The 26,694-nt window shown below is 42.3% G+C and overlaps 1 protein-coding gene across 1 annotated transcript in view; it reads right to left on the bottom strand.

The window, feature by feature from the left end:
* The window catches only part of LOC115087279 (lysosomal-trafficking regulator-like), a 1,534,685-nt gene that overhangs the window by 383,426 nt on the left and 1,124,565 nt on the right, over positions 1–26,694 (bottom strand). The window contains 1 exon segment of the mRNA XM_029594260.1: positions 750–902. Coding sequence (XP_029450120.1) covers positions 750–902 — 153 coding nt within the window.

The following is a 26,694-nucleotide window of genomic DNA, read 5'->3' as shown; positions in this document are numbered from 1 at the left end:
CTCAATCACACAATTATACACATGTTCTCTCTCTCTCACTTACATGGGCTCTCAATCACACTAATACACACATGCTCTCTCTCTCTCTCTCTCACTTACACAGGTGCCGGGAGGCACGCATGCGCGCACGTTTGAAAATCTACCCCTTTATGTTTAGTCTGGATATTGCAGCAACAATCTTGAGGTTGGGAGCTGAATACCAGGGCTCCTTCCAGAAACCTGTAGCTTGGGCTCTAAGGATGACATCCAGATGTTGGATTTATTGACGACCATGACACTCTCTCTCTAGGGGCTGGGAACATTATCTTCACATCGCAAGCTAACCTGAGGTGCAGAAGATATAATATAGGAATCAAACCAGGGATTCTCCTTGGGGCAGCACTGCCACTGCACTACTGGTCTGACCTTTCTTCATGTAGTCTAATATTGCTTAGAACTGTGACATTTGAAGAAATAATTTAATTTACCAAATCTTCTATTTATATTTTTCCTACATTGCACAATATTTCCCCTATTAACAGATTTGCTCAACCCAACAAGGATTTTAAAAAATGAGTAACCTGGCCTATTTGAAGCATATCACTAGTTCCATTTCAATATTACTTCCAGTTTTGTGTTTCATATGCCAACTAATGTAAATTCTTCATCTATTTTTCTAAAACATTTTTATATGGGATACTATATAATTGTTATGTGCACACAAAATTAACTTTGTCAAAATATTATATAAAAACCAGCAATTACAATACCTTTATGTTGTCAAAAGCCAACAGCAAAGTTCTGCCGTTTGTTAAAAATATTTCCACTGCATTGTCTCTTAACTGCCACCAACGGGTATGAACTTCCTTGATTTCTTCGTAAGTCCAAGAAAATGATGCTGGTTCGGTTTCTCCTTGGAAAGTCTTAAAAAAATGTATGGATGAGAGATTTTATTTTAAGAATTGTGCAGCACTATTAATGATACTACTTCCACCTGATTAATGGGACAATTTTCAAAAGTGTACATTTTGGTGCAAAGTCCATGGGTAAGTCCATGGGATTTGTATCAATTTTCAAAGGGAAAGTATACAAGGACTTTCCCTTAGAAAACTGCCTAGGGAAAAAGTATCTGCAGAGATCTGCAACTCCTTTTTCTGAATATACTTTTCCTTCAAAATCAATGTACCTATTTTTGAAAATGCAAAGGTAGACATATTTCATCCCCTGGATCCTATGTCTGGGAATATGTTTGCCTAATGAGGGAAAAAGTACATTCATTGTGGCAAAACACATATACTGTTACCTGCATATAAATTGAGAAATTTTCAAAAAGCTTCTTTACTTTTCTAAATCGCCATTTACATAGATAAATGGCTTTTGAAAATTGCCCTTATGAATCTTGCTATGGAATTTTAAAGGACTAAAATATCATGGGCCAGATTTTATAACATGCGCGCGGACATAGATTAGTGCGCGCAACCTGGCACACACAAATCTACGCCCGATTTTATAGCCATGCGCATGTTATAAAATCCGGGGTCGGCGCGTGCAGCTAGGGGAGCCCTGATGGCTTTCCCCATTCCCTCCGAGGCCGCTCTGAAATCGGAGCGGCCTCGAAGGGAACTGTCCTTCCGCCCCTCCCCCACCTTCCCCTATCTAACCCTATCTAAATCCCCCCCCCCCCCACCTCTGTTGCAGTATTTACGCCTGCTTGAGGCAGGCGTAACTTCCGAGCGCCGACCGGATGCCGGCGCGCAAACCGGCCATGCCGGAGGTCGAGGTCCCGCCCCTGGCCCGCCCTTTTTTCAAAGCCCCGGGACATATGTGAGTCCCGGGGCTTGCGCACGCTGCCGAGCCTATGCAAAATAGGCTCGGCACATGCAGGGGCAGGTTTTTGGGGTTATGCGTGTAACCCTTTGAAAATCTACCCCTATATGTTTTAACACTTTTACTACAATAATAACCAAAAATTTATTATTTCTCTTTGGTGCATTGTGCTGCTTTTCAATTAAAGCATCGTTCTCCCTAAAATGCCTTCAAAGTAAAGGGTGGGGCTCATGAGATTTCCAAACAGCAAACACAGTTGCAATCTGTATGGGTGATTTTTAATGCACATACTTTATCCAAATGTTCAAAGGGAAACTATGCAAGTACTTTCCCTTTGAATATTTTCATATAGTATACACAGCCTGTATATTTTGCACATGCTCTTTGTGCAGGGGGCCAAGAAGGAAAAAATAACGCATGCGCTTTTGAAAGTGTCATGTACGATAGCTATTTTCATCGACTAATTTAAACATACTCAAGGGAAGGCAAAATTGCTATCCTGTAATAGGTGTTCAAGGACAGTAAGATACCAGCTCTCAGAAGTGGGGTGACATTAACCAACAAAGTCTAGGGTTTCCAGAGCTTTTTACATGCTCCTTCTGAACATTTGCAAGACAATCCAAGGCATCACCACTGCACAGGGCCTCCTTCAATCTTATATTAAGCTTAGCTGGAAGTCAACTTCTAGGTGAGGTTGGTGAGCTTGCGTGGGCTGATATGCTGTTGTCTTCTGAGAACATCCATTACAGGAAAGCAATTCTGCTTTCTCAGAGGAGAAGCAGGATATCAATCCCCACATGTGGGGATGTCCTTGAACAAAACAGGCAAAAAAACAAACATGCTAGGGCGTGAACAACATATTTTGTATGGCTTTCCTAATTTATTTTATTTATGCAAGGCAGCACATGTAAATAAAAATGAGCCCTAATGGGAATTAGACTGGGTTTTATCTAAAAGAGATTTTTGCAGGCTAGTAAGATGAAACCTAGTTTACATCAGGAGTCACTGTCCAAACAATAATGTGATGTAAATATGTGGAATGAACTCCATTTCGCAACCTTGTACATCTCCACCATGGAGATTGACCTCAGGTGAGCCACCGATGCTACCATGGTTCTAACTTTATGATCTTTGACATGCCCTTCTAGAGTTAGACCTGCCTGAGCATAATAAGAGGAGATGTAATTATCGAGTCAGGAAGTATGCATCTGGCTACAGTGATCCCAGATACATTTGAGCCAAATGAACAAAAAGCTGGATGGATTTTCGATGGGCTTTAGTCTGGAAAGTTTTATGGATAAGTGGCCTGGAAAAAAATGATGGATGTACGATTGACTGGTTAAAGTCAACACCATCTTAGGCAGTAACTTATGCAAACCACCCTATTACAATGAAATTTCATATAAGGTGAATAAATCACTAGGGCCTGGAACTGACTGATTCCACAGGCTGAAGTGACTGTAATCAAAAATATGACCTTCCATGTCAGATACTTCAGTGTACAGGAGTTGAGGCCTGAAAGGAGTTTTACTCAAATGGCCTTGCACCACATCAAGATTCCATGATTTAGAGGGAGAGTTAATAGGCTTCGCTTGGTATGAGCTGATGGCTAATGATGGTGATAAGCACTAGCTGCACTGAGGTGAACTCTGTTTTTTAGCTCAGACTCTGAAAGATGTAGAAGGTAGTCAAACAGTTTGTGCTAGGCAGCAAAAAAGATATGAACCTTGCCCTAATACCAGATGGTAAACCTTTTAAATTTAAAACCATAAAACCTTCAGAGAATCCAACAGAACCTATTACTTCCCTCTCAACATCTAGGGAATGAAGTCTAGGGACCTGATGTTGGGATGAAATAACCGTCTTTGATTCTATATTACAAGGGGAGAGGAAGTCCCAACCAAATTAGTCCCCTGCTGGATATCTCCTGAATGAGAGGGAACTACATCTGGTTTGATCAAAAGGAAGCTATGAATATCATAGTTCCCCAGTCCCTTGTGAGTTTTACTAAAATCTTTATAACTAGAGGCCTTTGAGGCTATGTATATAGAAGACTCTTTTTGCATTGTAGGGAGAAGCAACTCACAAAAGTCTACTCTTTCGGCCCTTTCTGGAATAGAAGTTGGGAACCTTCTTGTTCAGGGAAGTTGCAACCAGATATAGTACAGATACCCCCACTAGTGAAATATCATGTCTGCTATCTCCCAGTCCAGACAACCCTCCTTGGGGTCTAGGATCTGACTATAGGTGTCTATCAGCACCTTCTCTTTTCCAGCTAGCTTCTTGGCTCAGGTATTCCTCTGAAAGTAGGCCCAGTTCTAGATTCTGAAAATCTCTGCAGAAAGTAAACTGTCCCAGAAATTCCTAGGGTTAAGGGACCAATAACAAGAATAGAAAGCAATAGACAGAGAGGGCGCAAATAGGAACAAACCTTGATGCTTAATTGCTGTTTGAATTATCAGAAACATTCAAACAGCAATTAAGAATCAGGGCTGGGAACTTAAAAACCCACATAGTATGTAATCTGTGCAATATTACAAGATGACACCAGGTGGCAGCATAATAAAAAAACATATATATATATATGAATACAGGGATTGCGAACTCCAGTCCTTGAGGACCGCAAACAGGCCAGGTTTTCAGGATATCCACAATGAGCACCCATGAGAAAGATTTGCATCCGATGGAGTTCACCATCCCTGATATAATAGATTGAAAGACAGAGATAGACAGGTCCATATACACCGTGCAGACAGAACACTCCATGCTTAGCATTGTAGATATCACTATTATGAAACATTATATAATATCAATGAATCATCAAAATATTCAATGGGCCATAATATTCAAGTATTTTCATGAGACATAAGGAGCAAAGTCTAAGTTACAAGACTGATGAATGTCTTCACTGCTCCTTGTTTTGCTGTTTGATTTCTTTAGCCTAATAAGCCTCATGCTATACACAACACAGGATGACATTCTCTGAATGTGAGAGTTTTTCAGCTGTTCGTGGCTTTGTTCACAGATGCCAGTGATGCAAAGCATTTGCTGTACTGTCTGGGATCAAACTAAATGAAGCACAATATGGATGAGGTATATACCATAGCTCATTTTAGTACTGATCACTTAGAAAAATGGCTGCATCGGTATGCTCACAATTTGCCTTTAGGAATAATGTTAGTGGCAAGCGTGGTTACCTATGGACATATGTGTATTCAGTCCAGAAGTCTCTTCCATCATTGTTCTTTATAATGAACTAATGTCTAGTTATCCATGTTGTTTACATAAGGTGAGCTGCTGAAACAGATCTTGTAGCATGGTCTGCAAGTTTTGATCGGTGCGCACATAAAGCCATAGCTCTGGTCGAATTGAATTTCTGATGCACTTGACTCTGTTACTTACATATATGTAGAATCTTCTGGTTCAGTTGTATATGTAGCCCAGCAATACTTTGCTGTCTGTGTAGAACTTGATCATGTCTGACTGAATGCCTATTTCACTCAGAATCAGCTCCATTATCTCTACTGTCAATAATGCTCAGGTAGAGGCACACACTGCTTCCTATCCTTGTGACCAGATAAGTAGAATTTTTATTTAAGGTTAACCATAATATAGATTGATTTCTTGCTTAAATTCATTCTTCTGCATTTCTGTGTTGCATGGTTTGAAATCTCTCTCTATTTGTCCAAGCTATAGATATTCCTAGTCTGTATTAAGTAACTGTGTTTGTTGGGGGGAGGAGTCAAGACGGCTGTCTGAGTGGTCACTCTCCCGTTTGTCTCTTCTGTTTTTCCTGTTGTTTCCTTAATCTGCTGGACTTTATGCCGTCTAAACAGAAGGGTCAAATCCGGGTCTTTCCTCTGGACGCTATTCTCCCCTTGAGGCAAATTACCATCGTAGAGTGTGTCTCTGCTAACCCTGAAGCTTCGTGGGCTAGTAACCCCATTGCTGTGGAAGGAGCAGGAGATCTTTTGTTGGCTGGATTGTTATCTGCCCCCCCTCCCCCAGTAAGCAGGTTTGCAGCTGCACCGAAGACTTTGAGGCTTCCACTGATTATTTTGGTTGGAGCGTTTCAACGGTGGAAGTTGCCGGTGAGGGAAACCTTGACACGAATAGAGAGGCATGTTTATGGAAATTTATAGTTACCGCACCACATGGTAACTTACCGTTTCGCATAGACATTATCGCATGCTGTTGTAAACTTAGCATGAACTGTGATAATCCCTATTTTTCACATTATGCACAGAGAGAGAGAGAGAGAGAGAGAGAGAGAGAGAATGAGACTATCTACAATGCCCTCCTAGTAGGGAAGTATTTATATCCTTATAGGAGGGCCATCTAATAGGTTGAAGTGAGGTGTTGGTGGTGATTTAGAGGTCAGTTGCCATTGTAGAGTGAGATGTATGAACAGCACAGTACACCCTGGTGAAGATTTGATGTCATTTGGAGTGAGGAAAGTTTCAAAAACATAAAGGGGTAGATTTTAAAAGAAGCGCGATCAGCCTACTTTTGCTTGCGCATCAGACTCAAGCAAAAGTACGCTGGATTTTAGTAGATACGCGCGGAGCCGCGCGTATCCACTAAAATCCTGGATCGGCGCGCGCAAGGCTATCGATTTTGTATAGCCTGCGCGCGCCGAGCCGCACTGCCTCCCCCCGTTCCCTCCAAGGCCGCTCCAAAATCGGAGCGGCCTCGGAGGGAACTTTCCTTTGCCCTCCCCTCACCTTCCCCTCCCTTCCCCTACCTAACCCACCCACCCGGCCCTGTCTACACCCCCCCCTTACCTTTGTCGGGGGATTTACGCCTCCCGGAGGGAGACGTAAATCCCCGCGCGCCAGCGGGCCTGCTGCGCGCCGGGCCGCGACCTGGGGGCGGGTACGGAGGGCGCGGCCATGCCCCCGGGCCGTAGCCACGCCCCCGTACCCGCCCCCAAAACGCTGCCGACACGCCCCCGGAACGCCGCGACGACCGGGCCCGCCCCCCGACACGCCCCCCTCCGAGAACCCCGGGACTTACGCGAGTCCCGGGGCTCTGCGCGCGCCGGGAGGCCTATGTAAAATAGGCTTCCCGGCGCGCAGGGCCCTGCTCGCGTAAATCCGGGCGGATTTACGCGAGCAGGGCTCTTAAAATCCGCCCCAAAATGTCTACTATGTTCTCTCACCCTAACATGATGGACTCTAAAACAGGGTACCATCAAGCTAGGGTGAGATACCATAGTACAAAATTTTATCTTTGTGAGACTTGCATTGAATGTTATAATCATTCACAATCATCTTGTATTAACATACTCTTTAAACTACATGGGCTTGATTTTAAAAAGCAAGTTCATGCTTAAAATTGAGTTTTACACGTGTAAATGCACTTAGGACCAGATTTTAAATCTTACGCGCGCAATACCCAGCATGCACAAAGGTACACCCAATTTTATAACATGCGTGCACTGCCGGGAGTGCACACTTGTGCACCTTGCGCGCGCCGAGCCCGAGGGGATCCCCGATGGCTTTCTCCGTTCCATCCAAAGCAGCTCCAAAATTGAAGTGGCCTTGGAGGGAACTTTTCTTTCGGTCCCCCCCCACCTTCCCCTCCCTTCCCCTATCTAACCCACCCCCAGCCCTACTAAATCCCCCCCACCTTATTTTATTTTTTACGCCTGCTTCTTGCAGGCGTATCTTGTGTGCGCCGGCCAGCTGCCGGCGCGCGAACCTCCGGCACAGCCGCTGTGCCGGAGGACTCGAGACCGCGCCCGGACTGCCCCCGGATCGGTGCCACACCCCCGGCCCCAGACCGCCCATTTTTCAAAGCCCCAGGACATACACGCATCCCGGGGCTTGTGCGTGCCGCCGAGCCTATGCAAAATAGGCTCGGCACGTGCAGGGGTAGGTTTTAGGGGTTTCGCGTGCAAGTTACCCCTTATTGAATTGTCCATAGGATTTTCTCGCGTAAGTGCACTTTACTAGAGCAAATGGCTTTTGAAAATTCCTATGATAGTATGTTACATTTACATGTGTAACTCCTTTCAATATTACCTCCCCTATATTTTATTGCTCATACTATCAAAAGTCCCCAATAAAAGTTATCAATAACATCTTAAAACAACTCCACCAAGCCTGAAAAAATTACCAGCTGGTGATTGTGAATGCTTTTAAAATTCAATGTATGTTATGACTATAGTCTGAAGCCCATTGACGGCAAAAGGCTGTAGATTTCTCACTGAATTGTATTTCAGACTGAAACAATTCCCTTATGTAGGAGTTAATTTTGAATGTTTGTGAGATACAGACTTCAAACCAAGTTCCACATAGAAGTATTTTTCTACAAACTGCCTTATTCCCCCCTCTCCTTCTTTTGTTGTCCTACAACTCCATAAGTAGCCAGTCCAATGACTATTGCCAAGGATATGCACACACATCCTGGGCAAGTACAATTTTGAAGTTCTAAGTCATCTCCCCACCCACACATTTTACGCTCTGATGTTTACTGTAGGTTCCCTCCTTTCCTACAGTCCACTTGTCAGAAGTTTATGATAGTTTCTTTTCTATAATTTGTCCCCAGGTCTGGAATGAATGCTGACTCGTATTACCACTTTTAAGAAGGCAGTAAAAACCTATTTTTCTGAAAAAGCATTTGTTCATGCTGCATAAAATCTTTTGGTATTTTTTATACACTATAAGATGTATTCAGGTTACATTTCAGCAGGCAAGTCCATCTTTCAGAGGTACTTTATAAATATGTCTTTCTTTTTATATTTGTGCTTTATGTTTAATTTATATATTTCTTTTAAATTTATTGGCTTAAGAAATGAAGAACATAAGTTGCCATACTGTGTCAGACAGAGGGTCCATCAAGCCCAATATCATCTTTCCAACAATGGTGAATACAAGATACAAGTACCTCGCAGCTACCCAAATATTAAATATATTCCATGCTACTAATGCCAGTAATAAGCAGTGGCTATTCCCCAAGTCCCCTTGACTAACAGCAGTTTATGGACTTCTTCTCCAGGAACTTGTCCAAACATTTTTTAAGTTTAGCTAAGCTAACTTTCTTAACCATATCCTCTGGCAACAAATTCAAGAGCTTAATTGTGCATTGAGTGAAAAAGAATTTTCTCTGATTAGTTTTAAATGTTCTACTTGATAACTTCATGGAATTCTCCTTAGTCGAAGGACTAATTCACATTTACCTGCTCTAGTCCTCTAATGATTTTGTAGACCTCCATCATATCCTCCTCTCCAAGCTGAGCAACCCTAACCTCTTTAGCTTTTCCTTTTAGGGAGCTGTTCTATTCCCTTTATCCTTTTGGTTACACTTCTCTGTACTTTCGCCAGTTCAACTATATCTTTTTTGGCATGCGGCGATCAGAATTGGTCTAACCATTGAGCAATACAGAGGCATTATGACATCCTCTGTTTTATTTGCCATTCCCTTCTTAATAATTCCTAATATTCTTTTTGCTTTTTTGACCGCCACAGCACACTGAGTGAACAAATTCAATGTAATATCAACTATGACACCCAGATCTTTTTCCTGGGTGGTAACTCTTAAAATGGAAACTAACATTGTGTAGCTAAAGCATGGGATATTTTTCCATATATGCATAAGAACATAAGAAATTGCCATGCTGGATCAGACCAAGGATCCATCAAGCCCAGCATCCTGTTTCCAACAGAGGCCAAACCAGGCCACAAGAACCTGGCAATTACCAAACACTAAGAAGATCCCCTGCTACTGATGCAATTAATAGCAAAGGCTATTCCCTAACTAAACTTGATTAATAGCCGTTAATGGACTTCTCCCTCAAGAACTTATCCAAACCTTTTTTGAACCCAGCTACACTAACTGCACTAACCACATCCTCTGTCAACAAATTCCAGAGCTTTTTTGTACGTTGAGTGAAAAAGAATTTGCTCCGATTAGTCTTAAATGTGTTACTTGCTAATTTCATGGAATGCCCTCTAGTCCTTCTATTACTCGAAAGTGTAAATAACCGATTCACATCTACTCGTTCAAGACCTCTCATGATCTTAAAGACCTCTATCATATCCCCCCTCAACCGTCTCTTCTCCAAGCTGAACAGCCCTAACCTCTTCAGCCTTTCCTCATAGGGGAGCTGTTTCATCCCCTTTATCATTTTGGTTGCCTTTCTCTGTACCTTCTCCATCGCAACTATATCTTTTTTGAGATGTGGCGACCAGAATTGTACAGTATTCAAGGTGGGGTCTCACCATGGATAGGAACTGATCAAAACTGAGATGAAGGCAGCAGTCCAGCAGCAAGAGGGGGGGCTTCCCAGTCTTTTGCATAGAGTGTCACATGTATGATTTTTTACCCATCGGTGCGAAGTTGTACATGTGCATGCAATGCAAAGAGCTCCTGGCTCTCAGAGAACGAGTCCGATCTCTGGAGGCTAGAGTGGCAGACCTGGAGGAGCTGAGGCAGACAGAGAGGTATATAGATGAGACCTTCAGGGACATAGTAGTCAAGTCCCAATTTCAGACTGGCAGCCCTGGTGCTGCCTTGGAGGAAGAAGGTCTCATGATGGGAGAACACGAACCAGGTGCAGCAGGAAAGGATCCTGTAGTAAGGACCTGCTCTCCAGGTGATGCACTGTCCTTTCGCACTGAGGATATCTCCCCAAGGCCTACTGCCCAGGAGGGAAGGGTTAGGTCGGCCATAATAGTTGGTGATTCGATTATTAGGAATGTAGATAGCTGGGTGGCTGGTGGGCATGAGGATCGCCTGGTAACATGCCTACCTGGTGCGAAGGTGGCGGACCTCACGCGTCACCTAGATAGGATTTTAGACAGTGCTGGGGAGGAGCTGGCTGTCGAGGTACATGTGGGCACCAACGACATAGGAAAATGTGGGAGGGAGGTTCTGGAAGCCAAACTTAGGCTCTTAGGTAGAAAGCTTAAATCCAGAACCTCCAAGGTAGCATTCTCTGAAATGCTCCCTGTTCCACGCGCAGGTCACCAGAGGCAGGCAGAGCCCGGAGTCTCAATGCGTGGATGAGACGATGGTGCAAGGAAGAGGGATTCAGTTTTGTTAGGAACTGGGGAACCTTTTGGGGAAGGGGGAGTCTCTTCCGAAGGGATGGGCTCCACCATAACCAGGGTGGAACCAGACTGCTGGCGCTAACCTTTAAAAAGGAGATAGAGTAGCTTTTAAACTAGAACAAAGGGGAAAGCCGACAGTCGCTCAGCAGTGCATGGTTCGGAGAGAGGTATCTTCAAAGGATACTAATGATGCACTAAAATTAGGGCATCCCAACAGTGAGGTTCCAATAATTAGAAAAATAGTCCAAGTGCATGAAACTAAAAACTCACCTGAGCTAAAAAATTCTAACTTATCCCTATCAATTAAAAAGCAGAATGAAAATACAAATAAAAAACAAACTTTGAAATGTTTGTATGCTAATGCCAGAAGTCTAAGAAGTAAGATGGGAGAATTAGAATGTATAGTAGTGAATGATGACATAGACTTAATTGGCATCTCAGAGACATGGTGGAAAGAGGATAACCAATGGGACAGTGCTATACCGGGGTACAAATTATATCACAATGACAGAGAGCGGCACCCGGGAGGCGGTGTGGTGCTTTATGTCCGGGATGGCATACAGTCAAACAGGATAAACATCCTGCATGAGACTAAATTTAAAATTGAATCTTTATGGGTAGAAAGAAATCCCTTGTGTGTCGGAGAAGACTATAGTGATAGGGGTATACTACCGTCCACCTGGTCAAGATGGTGAGATGGACAGTGAAATGCTAAGAGAAATTAGGGAAGCTAACCAAATTGGTAGTGCAGTAATAATGGGAGACTTCAATTACCCCAATATAGACTGGGTAAATGTATCATCAGGTCACGCTAGAGAGATAACGTTCCTGGATGGAATAAATGATAGCTTTATGGAGCAATTGGTTCAGGAACCGACGAGAGAGGGAGCAATTTTAGATCTAATTCTCAGTGGAGCACAGGACTTGGTGAGAGAGGTAACGGTGGTGGGGCCGCTTGGCAATAGTGACCATAATATGATCAAATTTGATTTAATGACTGGAAGAGGAACAGTGTGCAAATCCAAGGCTCTCGTGCTAAACTTTCAAAAGGGAAACTTTGATAAAATGAGAAAAACTGAAAGGAGCAGCTACAAAAGTAAAAAATGTCCAAGAAGAGTGGTCATTGTTAAAAAATACCATTCTAGAAGCACAGTCTAGATGTATTCCACACATTAAAAAAGGTGGAAAGAAGGCAAAACAATTACCGGCATGGTTAAAAGGGGAGGTGAAAGAAGCTATTTTAGCCAAAAGATCTTCATTCAAAAATTGGAAGAAGGATCCAACAGAAGAAAATAGGATAAAGCATAAACACTGGCAAGTTAAATGTAAGACATTGATAAGACAGGCTAAGAGAGAATTTGAAAAGAATTTGGCTGTAGAGGCAAAAACTCACAGTAAAAACTTTTTAAAATATATCTGAAGCAGAAAGCCTGTGAGGGAGTCAGTTGGACCGTTAGATGATCGAGGGGTTAAAGGGGCACTTACAGACGATAAGGCCATTGCGGAAAGAGTAAATTATTTCTTTGCTTCGGTGTTTACTGAAGAGGATGTTGGGGAGGTACCCGTAATGGAGAAGGTTTTCATGGGTAATGATTCAGATGGACTGAATCAAATTACAGTGAACCTAGAAGATGTGGTAGGACTGATTGACAAACTGAAGAGTAGTAAATCACCTGGACCGGATGGTATACACCCCAGAGTTCTGAAGGAACTAAAAAATGAAATTTCAGACCTATTAGTAAAAAATTGTATCCTATCATTAAAATCATCCATTGTACCTGAAGACTGGAGGATAGCAAATGTAACCCCAATATTTAAAAAGGGATCCAGGGGCGATCCGGGAAACTACAGACCGGTTAGCCTGACTTCAGTGCCAGGAAAAATAGTGGAAAGTGTTCTAAACATCAAAATCACAGAACAATTAGAAAGACATGGTTTAATGGAACAAAGTCAGCATGGCTTTACCCAGGGCAAGCCTTGCCTCACAAATCTGCTTCACTTTTTTGAAGTAGTTAATAAACACGTGGATAAAGGTGAACCGGTAGTTGTAGTATACTTGGATTTTCAGAAGGCGTTTGACAAAGTTCCTCATGGAGGCTTCTAGGAAAAGTAAAAAGTCATGGGATAGGTGGAGATATCCTTTCATGGATTACAAACTGGCTAAAATGGACAATTTTCTCAGTGGAAGGGAGTGGGCAGTGGAGTGCCTCAGGTATCTGTATTGGGACCCTTACTTTTCAATATATTTATAAATGATCTGGAAAGAAATACGACGAGTGAGATAATCAAATTTGCAGATGACACAAAATTGTTCAGAGTAGTTAAATCACAAGCAGATTGTGATAAATTGCAGGAAGACCTTGTGAGACTGGAAAATTGGGCATCCAAATGGCAGATGAAATTTAATGTGGATAAGTGCAAGGTGATGCATATAGTGAAAAATAACCCATGCTATAATTACACAATGTTGGATTCCATATTAGGTGCTACTACCCAAGAAAGAGATCTAGGCGTCATAGTGGATAACACATTGAAATCGTCGGTTCAGTGTGCTGCGGCAGTCAAAAAAGCAAACAGAATGTTGGGAATTATTAGAAAGGGAATGGTGAATAAGGTGGAGCCCATCCTTTCGGAAAAGTCTCCCCTTTCCACAAAAGTTTCCCCAGTTCCTTACAAAGTTGAAACCCTCTTCCCTGCACCATTGTCTCATCTACGCATTGAAACTCTGGAGCTCTGCCTGCCTCTAGGGACCTGCACGAGGAACAGGAAGCATTTCAGAAAATACAACCCTGGAGGTTCTGGATTTCAGCTTCCTATCTAAAATCCTAAATTTGGCTTCCAGAACCTCTCTCCCACATTTTCCTATGTCATTGGTGACCACATGTACCACGACAACCGGCTCCTCCCCAGTACTGTCTATAATCCTATCTAGGTGACACATGAGGTCTGCCACCTTCGTACCAGGTAGGCAAGTTACCAGGTGGTCCTCATGTCCACCAGCCACCCTGCTATCTACATTTCTAATAATCGAATCACCAACTATGATGGCCGGCCTAACCCTTCCCTCCTGGGCAGTAGCCCTGGGAGACTTGTCCTCAGTGCGAGAGGACAATACATCACCTGGAGTGCAGGACCTTGCTACAGGATCACTTCCTGCTACACCAGGGTGATGTTCTCCTACTGAGAGACCTTTCTGATCCAAGGCAGCATTGGGGCTGCCAGACTGGATTTGGGACTTGGCTACTATGTCCCTCAAGGTCTCATCAATGTACCTCTCTGTCTGCCTCAGCTCATCCAAGTCTGCTACTCTAGCCTCCAGAGATCGGACTTGTTCTCTGAGAGCCAGGAGCTCTTTGCACCGAGTGCACACATACAATCTCTCACCAGCGGGTAAAAAATCATACATGTGACACTCAATGCAAAAGACTGGAAAGCTCCCCTCTTGCTGCTGGACTGCTGCCTTCATCTTAGTTTTATTGAGTTCCTAGTTAAGTTTAGGATACTAAGGGAGTTGGAATGAGAGTACTTTAAATTTACAGGTGAATTTACTAATTAATCAGCTAGTGTCCTACAAGGGGATGTTTAAACTTTCAGTAAGGGCTGGTACAATAATATGATTTAGATAAGACCCTGATTGATTTTTAATGAGAAAGTGTCTAGTGCTTTGAGTGGGTGGGAAAGACAGACACTAGAATTATCTATCTCTGGCTTGCTTATTACCTCAGACACACACAAACACTAAAGAATATAACCCTTAATTTCACCTTTCACCAAACCTTTATAAGGCCAAAATTTGTGAAAGCTATACTTACTAATCCTCTTTAACCACCATTAAATTAATCTTCACACAGTTAATGGAAGGGTCCTCCTCTACTGCAAAGGGTGCGGGGTTTCTGGAAGCTGGGGCTGCGGAAGTCAATCCCTGGATCGCTTGCGGTGACCTCTGGACGCCTCTCCCGGAGGATGCTGGGAGCAGTATGCAGATGAGCCTTCCGGTCCTCCTCTACTGCAAAGGGTGCAGGGCTTCTGGAAGCTGGGGCTGTGGAAGTCAATCCCTGGATCGCTTGCGGTGACCTCTGGATGCCTCTCCCGGGGGATGCTGGGAGCAGTATGCAGATGAGCCTTCCGGTCCTCCTCTACTGTGTAACTAAGTTACACAGCTAGATATTTTTTAATATCGGGCTCCTTATATCTATGAGACTCTAATTCTTCCCACATTCTCTTAATCTTCGTTAAGTAACTAGCTTTTTTGGATTCATAGTTCTCTAAGGCTTTGAGTGTTAAAACATGCTTTCTGTTACAGATAGTGGTGCCTGGGAATGCAGGTTCATTTGCATCTTTACAGACTACAGCGCTTTCTAAAGTCTTGCATTCTGCCATGCTGAAAAAATAGTAAACACTGACAGGATCAGATTACAACTCTGAACAGCCCCAATGTTGGGGGAGGGAGCTAGCTGAAGATTTGAAATTTTGCTTCCTAGCTGACTTTGCACAGCTAAATGAACCAGGAGAGATTCAAGCAGCAACCAGTCTGTGTCTAAACTGGCAGAGAGAATCTTCACAATGTACTCTTCTGACTCAGCAGCCACACGTCTGCTGTATTCTCTGATAACTCCTTTAGATTTTCAACATCTTTCCACGTGCCCTCGACTCTCAATGTCTAGTGTGAACACCTAGACTGTCAGCTTAACCTCTTTCCCAACTGCAGATATAAGATAAACTCAGTTCTTGGTTACCAAAAACATTTGAATGAAGAATAATTGAACACTCATAGCAGATGACAAAGTCCTAAGAGTAGCCGTACAGATTGAAGAGACTGATACAACTGTAGTAAGTTTTCTCTGAAAGATGACAGTAGCTGTGTGTTAATAGTAAATAAGTGAAAAGATGATGCTTCTCAGAACATGAAAGAGGATAAGAAAAAGGTGCAACCTGCCAAGTGCTGTCATCCAACTGAAAGTCTCTGCAGGAAGTAAATTGTCACAGGCGTTCCTATATTCAAGGGACTAATAGGAAGGAGAGAATGGCATAGAGAGAGAAATAGAAGAAACGGGAACAAACCCAGTTGGAAGTTCAGAAACATTCAAATAGCAATTAACAATAACCAGTCATAGCAGGGAACTTAAAAACCCTCCAGAGAATCTAAGCTATGGAATATCACAAGATGACACCAGGTGGCAGCATAAAAAACATAAGCACTGCGGGGATAGAAGAAACTAATGAGTTTATTAACAAAAATAGGAACAATGAACAGAAAAAGATTTAATTTGAAAATAGGAATAGGTAAAGCAACAAGAATTAAACAGCTAAACAAACATTTTCCACTATACTTGGTCAGTGCCTGCGGAGGTCAGGAAAAAGTCTGTCAATATGAACTGATGAAATTCTCAGTACAGGTCTCATATCACTGTTTTTCACAGCTGACACTACATATTTCCAGCATCTTCAGGACAAGTTCTCTGTCTGAAGCGTCAATCAGGGTACAAAGTACTAGCATTAGCTCTATGAGCAATGGCTTTCTGACTAGTAATTGTTTTTTAGCCAGTTGCACTGTTTGAAATTTCACTCTTCCCATACGATACTCAGGTATGAATGCTTCATTCTAAGTCAAGCCAGCATCCAAAACCTCTGTTTGGATTACAATTCCAAAGGTCAAACAGCACCTGCAGTACAGCTTAGAGGAAATGTGAGAGAGGAGGAATAGCCTAGTGGTTAGAGCAGTGGAGTATGAACCAGGAGACCAACGTTCAAGCCCTGCTGTCGCTCCTTGTGACCTTGGGCAAGTCACTTTACCCTACATTGCCTCAGGTACAAAAACTTAGATTGTAAGCCCTCTGGGGATAGAGAAGTACCTGCATGTAAACCGGTGTGATATCTCAATTGAGATCGAATATTGGTATATAAAACAACAACAACAACAAAAAAAAAAGAGTTCCCTGGGGAAAACAGTCACAAGGCAAAACAAGAAATCACAGTGCATGAAAAACTCCTATTTTGCCACATACCTTCAAGCGAAACTTAAAAACCCATTTGTTTTGTCAGCTTTTGAAATAACCTGCAGACATGAAGTTTTATCTTTGCTGGGAGATGAAAAGTGGTAGCTCTGATTTTATGTATAAGTTTTATCTTTTATTGTGTTAGTTATGTTTTTCTTTTTTTAAATTATAAATGTTTAGCTGTAAGCCAATTAGTACTTTGGATTACATGGCATACAAGTATTTTATTAAATAAATAAACAAACATTCTTTTGGCTTTAAATGACTTTTTCACCTCACTATTAAATCATGCTGTTGGTATGGGCTTCCTTCAACTTTTTTTAATACACGGAAAATACTTTATCTGTGTTGCCAAGATGATCATTTTATAGTTAAATCTTTTTTAATGAAATTTCAAATAACAGACATAGCCAAAGTCAAAAAGTACAACTTGGGAACACTAGTGGTCTAAGATGATCATTTTAAACAATGCCCACACTTCATACAACTGCTTATTTTAGTTTTTTTTCTAACTAATTTCTTCATTTTATCATAGTTTCCCCTTTCAAGGTTAAACACTTTTACAGTTCTAAAGTCATTTTTTAAAGGGAGCTATGATACGAGAAAATTAATTAGAAAAAATACCTAAAAGGAACTTTTGCCAAGTTTTAAAAGTTTGCATGGGTAATGCTAGGTTCCTTATCAGAAATCAACAACTAAAAAAGGACCTCAGAGCCTGTGAGGACAATATGCTGAAATCCTCATCTCAGTGTGCAGCAGTGGTTAAAAAGATTGTTAGGAATTAATTGGAAAGGAATAAAAAATAAAAAGGAGAATATCATAAGTTCTTGGAGAAGTCCATTAACTGCTATTAATCAAATTGACTTAGGGAATGGCCTCTGTTACTACTGATATCAGTAACATGGGATCTTCTTAGTGTTTGGGTACTTGCCAGGTTCTTGTGGCCTGGTTTGGCCACTGTTGGAAACTGGATGCTGGGCTTGATGGATCCTTGGTCTTAACCAGTATGGCAATTTCTAATGTTCTTATGTAAAAAGACATAGGAGAACAAAATAAATACAGAGAAGGGCAACAAAAATGATAAAGGGGAAGGGACTGCTCCCTTATGAAGAAAGGATAAACAGATTAGGGTTCTTTAGCTTGGAAAAGAGATAACAGAGGGGATATCATAGAATGTATTAAATCAAGAATAGAATGGAACAGTTAAATAGCAGATGGTTATTTACTTTTAAATGAAGAGTAAAACAAAGGGACATGCCATGAAACTAAAGCAGCAAATTAAAACAAATCATAAAAAGTATTTATTTACTTGCCACTTGATCAAACAGTGGAATCTCTTGCTAGAGCATAGTTTTATTTTTATCATGTATGTTCTGATGAACCCAGACCCTAACTTTGGAGTGTGCGGGATTTAAGTGTTTTTTACAGTGGCATAGTTTTATTTTTATCATGTATGTTCTGATGAACCCAGACCCTAACTTTGGAGTGTGCGGGATTTAAGTGTTTTTTACAGTGGCTAGTTTTATTTTTATCATGTATGTTCTGATGAACCCAGACCCTAACTTTGGAGTGTGCGGGATTTAAGTGTTTTTTACAGTGGCTAGCATCATGTGATTTAAAAAGGTTTAGAAAAGTTCCTGGAGGAAACATCCATCAAGTTCAACTCCTGGTCTTGGATAGCTTCCAGATGTTCAATCTCACAGTTCACCCACAATTACATCAAATTTATCTTTAGTTGTTCTTGAAACTTGAGGAGCAAATCTCAGCACAGCAGTCCATTCACCAATAGAAGAAAAACTCCCATGCCGATTGGTGCTCCAAAAAGACCTTTGCATCATTTTTAGACTTTTGGCATGTAGAAGGCATCAGAGGTTTATCTGGCCAGCTATTTTCTGCACCTCTCTGCTGAGTCCATTAAATGAACAGCTTTATTTCATTTATTCTCAGAGAAAATAAAAAAAAAAATGTCTGTCTCATCCAGCATAGCATGCATATACTGGACTACTAAGATATAATATAATGCTATACAGGAACTAACCATAGTATTCTGGTAAGCCTTTCCCTGGGCAATTGAAGAACAATTCCTAGCTCTCTTGGACATTTTGTTCTATTACAATTAATTGATGTGGAAACTAAGGCTTGTCAAATTTGGGAGACTTCTGGACATAATACTTTGTATGTTGTCTTCTCTTTCTTTAGGGGTATTTGGGAGGAGGGGAGGGTCTCTCACAATCTCAGTTGTACATTTCTCAGCACCTGCCACATTCTTTAGGGTACTAAGATACTTCAAAAGGTCAAACATTGATGCCCTGGGCTCTACATCTGCCTCCATATCATATGGAATGGCTTATGACATAACTGTGCAAAACATGAAAAGGATAAATCTTCTGGAGAAGTATCACTCCTTGCCCGAGGAGGTAAATAATCTTAGGGGAGGTCTATGGTCATCTGTACATCAGAGCAGTCTTCAGACCTGTATGAATAGTTTTAAGACTCCACAAAATCTGATTAAAAAAATGACCACTGGTAGAGGAACCAGACAACTGGTGTGGAATTACATTGCATCAGTGAAGCTTCCTCTCTTGATGCATCCCTCAGTGTAAGCATCGCTTAAGGGTTCCCAAGGCCTCTTTTGGCTGCACTGGAATTGATCCAATGCTGCTTGGTGCTTTGAAGGGTTGCATACTGGGCTCCACCATCATCAGTATCATTGCCAATCCTCACAATGCCGATGGCACTATAAAGCATTATATATCCTCCTGTACAACGCCTACTGAATGATCAATGATGTAAAAAATGCATGGTCCTCAGGAGGAGGGATCAGATCTGGGACACCAGAGACAACTGGTTGCTTTGGAAAGGTGGATCATGCAATCCCTTCCATGCAAACTATTGATGATGGATCCTAAGGCTCTTCCAATGTCTGCCAGCTGATGATGCAGTTCTTTGCTTCACTGATAGTGACCTAGTGGGTTTGGACTTTGAGGCTAGGCCAAAGAAAAGATTGCACCATTCTTTCCAGATCCTGAACTAGGGGGACACCATCTGATACGTGCTATAATTCAGGACATCATGTTTGATGCCAGGGCAACTGTTATGAACAGAAGAGTGGACCCTTGGTCCGGCGATGTCTGATTAGACCACCGCCGGTAGGCGAGTCCGATCCTCAGGATTACAGGAAGGACAGAAGAAGATCTGGATGCAGGCGCCTCCTGCTGGTCGTGAAATCCAGATGCTGGCGCCTCCAGCGGGTCGAAGAGCCACCCCGAGGATCACTCAGAAGTTCAGTCCATAAGTCAAGAGCCAGAGAGGTCCGCAGCCAGTCCAGGAAACGAGAGCCAGAGATGTCCCAGCCAGTCCAGGAAACGAGAACCAGAGATGTCCGCAGCCAGTCCAGGGATCGAGAGCCAGAGAAGTCCGCAGCCAGTCCAGGAATCAAACACAGAAGAGTCCAAAGCCGGTCCAGGGGTTGAGAGCCAGAGAAGTCCGCAGCCAGTCCAGGAATCAAGCACAGGGAAGCCAAACAGGAACCAGGAACAGAACAAACTAGTAGCCAAGAAGCCAAGCAAGGTCTGAGGGTACAGACATTGCTTAAATAGTCTCCAGCCAATGAGAGAGCGGCAGGAAGGAACCAGCTCACATCCTGTGAGTGTTCCTTTAAAAGAAGAGCCAGAGCCGCCCGCGCGGCTCTAGCAGAAGTCAGGGGGCGGAGCTAAGCCGCACGGGAGAAAACACCGCAGCCATCTTGGAAGGGCAGCGGCAGCTGCCGCTGAGAGAGCACAAGTGATCCGCCTAATGCCGACGGTTCGTCCGGCCCCTAGGAGCGGCGATAAGTCCCGGTCGCGGTTTGCCTCGGCTGACATTCATAACAGCAACACATAAAGTCATATCTGTAATAGATATCATGTGATTGCTGACATGTTTCTCTGATAACAGAAAAATAGACTAAGCAAAATCAGATTATGAAATTGGAAAAGATTCTGGATAAAATGAAATATAAATATCTTTCAAATTAAGATTTTCAAACAAGGAATTAAAAAAACTATCTGACTAATGCCCAGGTTTCCGACAACAAAATACAAAATGAAAACTTGAAAAAAAACTGAAAAATCTAACTAAAGAATGAACTGGGGCCAGAAGTAGAACATAAGTGAGATGGCCCGCATGAAATCAATAAAAAATTGAAAAAGATTTGACAAAAATCATGGGCAATCATGGACAAAAACTGATTGAAAAGAGCCTTCTTGACAGTGATGATGTAAGTCATCCTGCACATGGTCAGTGGTCACATATAAAAACTTTCTGAAGAAGAGATCCATCCCAAATTCTACTAGATGATGTCACCCCACTTGTAGGGGTGTGTATTCTGTTTGATCTTGCAGGACGAACATCCATTTTTACGGAAGGTAAAAGTATACAAGTTATGCACTCGTGCATACTTTTTAGCCATATTGAGGAAGGCAATTTCCAGTCTTCAAAGTGCCAAGAAAGAGGAAAAAAATAAATGCTTTTAAACTATTTTTTTTTAATATTTCCATAGTCTTCTTCTGTTTTCTCATTGCAAGGCAAAGCAGGATTTAATTTTGCAGACAAAGATACTTTAGCATGTGTCCAATATATGCGTGTGCATATATTGGACATATGGTAACAGACACAAACTTGCGAGCAGTAGTGCCATTCATTAAGGGCCAGATTTTAAAAAGGTTACAGGCGCCGGGCCTATATTCAAAAGGCCCGGCGACACGTGTAAGTTCCGGGGCTTTACTAAAAGGGCGGGGCGGTCCAGGGGTGGGGTGGGGGCGGGGCAAGAGGCTCCAGGCATGGCGGCCATTTGCCGCTGTGCTTAGGATCGTGCACTGGCAGTCGGCAGGCGCGCACAACCTACTTCAGCCCCAGGGCTGAAGTAAGTTTAGAAACAAAAAAAAGAAGAGAAAAAGGTAGGGGGAAAGGGCGGGGGAGGTAGGGGAAGGGAAGGTGGGGTAGGGAACGGGGGAAGGCAGCGCGGCTCGGCGCATGCAAGGTGCACAACTGTGCACCCCCTTGTGCACACCGACCCCGGATTTTAGAATATGCGCGCGCCTGTGCGCGCATGTTATAAAATCTGGCATACATGTGTGCGCACCGGGTAGTGCGCGCACATGTACGCTCGCGCACTCCTTTTTAAAATCTATCCCTTAGGCTTCAATCCTAGCTAATGTCCATTTGTTCATCTTTCACATATATTCACAGTTCAATCACTTTTTAAAATCTTTGATCTCCATTTTAGATATACATTTTTTTTAAAGATTATTTAATTATGAATGAAACAGATGTGCAAATGGACAGTAGAAAGGGTTGAAGCCTTGATGACTAGCACTACTGCTCACAAGGTTCAAACATGCTAATTCAGTTTCTTTTTGAGTCTGTTACAAAAGTATGTCATGTTGAAATCTAAATTTCTTTACTTATTTTGAGCTTTCTTTATTTCTTCCAAGAAATAATTTCTCTTCAGTTTAATTTAATTTTCTCTTAAAACTCTGGAGTGTGCCAGGTTCGAAAAGCCTTTACTACTCTGAATTGCTGTTCAAACCTTTTGGCACTATAAGGAAAAACACAAATGTAAAAAGGAATACATTTCTGGTAGCAAAAACAAAAAAGAAAATAAGTAAAAACAAGGATGTCAAAAAAGTGAACCTGCAGGTAGAGTCTCCACTGCATTTTTAGTAAGTATTTACCGCATGATGGCACATAAGGACCAAAGACCCATTAACTCTATCCATTTCTTCTCCTATTTCAATAGTACAGACTCTGCTTGATGTCAGGCTTTCCTTTTACTTTCTCAGAAGTAAGAAAACTCTATGCTAATCTACTGCTTTCTTGAATTCTGTTACTATTTTTGCCTCTACTGCAATTCCATGCATCCTCCATCCTTTCACTAATAAACTGTTTCCTTATTTCACAAGTCGTGCAGCATTATGGAGACATTTTCTGCACAAATCCAGACAAAACTGTTACATAATGAAATGTGGCCAAAATACATTCATCCTACCAGCACAATGTAAACAATGCAAGCTGGAAGGAGAACAGTTGTACATTTACAATCTTCAGAAAAACAGAATTATGTCAATATTTATTTCATGGGAAAAGGTGTCACACAAGAGGAGAGACATTATTAAGATGATGTTAATGTACCAGAAATTCTATAAATTGTTTTCAGAACCATTTTTTAAAATACTAAAAACTGAATAAGTTCAACAAAGCAGTTTTGCAAGGTTGTTCATTAAATTTTAAGAAACACTAAAAGGCTGTTTCAATTAAATCTTTTAGTTTCTGCTAATGCAATGACAACAAGGATTTTAGCAAAACATGAGGGTAATTTTATAACAGTGCAGGTAGGGTCAAGGGCTAAGAGTGGAAGGCACTGAATGTGGAAACCCTGTCAGTCTTAAACACATTACACTTCCACCAGAACACTTATAAATGTGTGTGCATAAATGCTGAAAATCAAACATTCCCTGGCCAAACTCCATCCCCCTGAATGCCCCTTTCTTGTAAGTGTATAAAAAAGTGCATGTGAGATAGGCACATATTTTTACGTGCAGAATGCCCAGTCAATTTTCAAAAGCACTTTACATGCATAAATGGAGAAATTACGTACGTGATAATTTCATTTTCCTAGGGTAAACAGATGGACTCAGGACCAGTGGGTTTATGCTCCCCTACCAGCAGATGGCGAAAGAAGCATGCTAACATCACAGTATATATAGCCCTGCAGAGACCCCAGTCTGCCAGTATTCTCTTCAAAAGCAACTGTGGATAGACTAGCAGAAAACATGATTAAAAACAGGCAACCAGAACCATACTCAAGCAACCATAAACACTGAACTCACGTAAGAGTATAGGTACCCCAAGTTAAGGACTGGATGAACACAACAGTAATCCCTTGGGATCCAGAGCTCCACTGAAGGAATACTGACACATTCATGCAGCAGCTGAGGGTCGGAAGCTGAGTGCATTTTTCTACAGTAAAGAAAATGAAATTATCAGGTAAGTAATTTCTCTATTTCCTGGCATGTAGACAGATGGACTCAGGATCAGTGGGATGTACCAAAGCTACTCCCCAACAGGGTGGCAGGCTGCCCGCAGTCCAGTTAACACCGCATGTGCAAAGGCGCAACCTCCCAGGCCTGCACATCCAGATAATAAAACCTGGAAAAAGAGTGTAAAAAGCACTGTGTCGCAGCTCGGGAGATCTCAACAGGAAATAACAAACTAACCTCCGCCCAAGACACTGCCTAAGCCCTAGTAGATTGAGCCCTAACCTGAGTAGGCAACGGCTTTCCAGCATCCACATATGCTGCTGTGACTATGTGGGCACCAACGACATAGGAAAATGTGGGAGGGAGGTTCTGGAAGCCAAATTTAGACTCTTAGGTAGAAAGCTTAAATCCAGAACCTCCAGGGTAGCATTCTCTGAAATGCTCCCTGTTCCACGCGCAGGTCACCAGAGGCAGGCAGAGCTCCGGAGTCTCAATGTGTGGATGAGAAGATGGTGCAAGGAAGAGGGATTCAGTTTTGTTAGGAACTGGGGAACTTTTGGAGAAGGGGGAGTCTCTTCCAAAGGGATGGGCTCCACCTTAACCAGGGTGGAACCAGACTGCTGGCGCTAAACTTTAAAAAGGAGATAGAGCAGCTTTTAAACTAGAACAAAGGGGAAAGCCGACAGTCGCTCAGCAGCGCATGGTTCGGAGAGAGGTATCTTCAAAGGATACTAATGATGCATTAGAATTAGGGCATCCCGACAGTGAGGTTTCAATAATTAGAAAAATAGTTCAAGTGCCTGTAACTAAAAACTTACCTGAGCTAAAAAATTCTAACTTATCCTTATCAATTAAAAAGCAGAATGAAAATACAAACAAAAAACAAACTTTGAAATGTTTGTATGCTAATGCCAGAAGTCTAAGAAGTAAGATGGGAGAATTAGAATGTATAGCAGTGAATAATGACATAGACTTAATTGGCATCTCAGAGATATGGTGGAAAGAGGATAACCAATGGGACAGTGCTATACCAGGGTACAAATTATATCGCAATGACAGAGAGGAGCACCCAGGAGGAGGTGTGGCGCTTTAAGTCCGGGATGGCATAGGGTCCAACAGGATAAACATTTTGCATGAGACTAAATATAAAATTGAATCTTATGGGTAGAAATCCGTTGTATGTCGGGGAAGACTATAGTGATAGGAGTATACTACCGTCCACCTGGTCAAGATGGTGAGATGGACAGTGAAATGCTAAGATAAATTAGGGAAGCTAACCAAATTGGTAGTGCAGTAATAATTGGAGACTTCAATTACCCCAATATTGACAGGGTAAATATATCATCGCGACACGCTAGAGAGATAACGTTCCTGGATTGAATAAATGATAGCTTTATGTAGCACTTGGTTCAGGAACCGACAAGAGAGGGAGCAATTTTAGATCTAATTCTCAGTGGAGCACAGGACTTAGTGAGAAAGGTAACGGTAGTGGGGCCGCTTGGCAATAGTGATCACAATATGATCAAATTTCATTTAATGACTGGAAGAGGAACAGTGTGCAAATCCACGGCTCCTCCCCAGCACGGCTCCTCCCCAGCACTGTCTAAAATTCTATCTAGGTGACGCGTGTGGTCCGCCACCTTCGCACCAGGTAGGCATGTTACCAGGCGATCCTCACGCCCACCAGCCACCCAGCTATCTACATTCCTAATAATCGAATCACCAACTATGACGGCCGATCTAACCCTTCTCTCCTGGGCAGTAGGCCTTGGGGAGATATCCTCAGTGCGAAAGGACAATGCATCACCTGGAGAGCAGGTCCTTGCTACAGGATCCTTTCCTGCTGCACCTGGTTGGTGCTCTCCCATCATGAGACCTTCTTCCTCCAAGGTAGCACCAGGGCTGCCAGTCTGAAGTTGGGACTTGACTACTATGTCCCTGAAGGTCTCATCTATATACCTCTCTGTCTGCCTCAGCTCCTCCAGGTCTGACACTCTAGCCTCCAGAGATCGGACTTGTTCTCTGAGAGCCAGGAGCTCTTTGCATCGCATGCACATGTACAACTTCTCACCAGTGGGTAAAAAATCATACATGTGCCACTCGATGCAAAAGACTGGGAAGCCCCCCTCTTGCTGCTGGACTGCTGCCTTCATCTCAATTTTGATCAGTTACTAGTTAAGTTTTAGGTTGCTATGGGAGTAGGAATGTGTCTAATGTCCTTTAAATTTATTAGTGAATTCACTATGTGTCTGGTAGTGGCCTACCGGGGTCTGATCGAATTCTCAATAAAGTTTTGTTGATTTTTTTTTTTTTGTGAAAGTGGCACCTGCCTATAAATTAAGGGATGAGCTAGGGGTGGGTGGGCGAAGGGTGGGAGGGTTGGGAAATACAAACAATCTAACTTCAGTTAGTCAGCCTGAGTGACTCACTGCTCTCTTGTTGGTCCCTATTCAAACCCAATCACACTACCTCAACACCTGTCCAAGGTGAGTAACTGAGCTGAACTATTCAACTTTTTTACTTAGGTATACACTGCTCCTAGCTTATTTCTAGCTTCTGGCTACTTTTGGGTTGGTTTTTTTTTTTTTTTCCAATACAAGCACTCAGTATTAAATACAAACACTTAGTTCTTTAAAAGTCTGGAGAACACTCAGTTCTGCAGACTTTTAAAAATAACCACACTACCTACTGCTAACCTTACTGACTGACTAAAAATACAAACAGTCTAACTTGTTTATTCACTGCCTACCTACTGCTATCTTATTGACTATTTAAAAATACAGTCTAACTTGTTTATTCACTGCCTTTCTGACTATT

The sequence above is a fragment of the Rhinatrema bivittatum genome, chromosome 3 (assembly GCF_901001135.1).
Source record: "Rhinatrema bivittatum chromosome 3, aRhiBiv1.1, whole genome shotgun sequence".
NCBI lineage: Eukaryota > Metazoa > Chordata > Amphibia > Gymnophiona > Rhinatrematidae > Rhinatrema > Rhinatrema bivittatum.
Note: the sequence above shows the minus strand (reverse complement) of the source record. Positions and strands in the feature narration are given on the sequence as shown.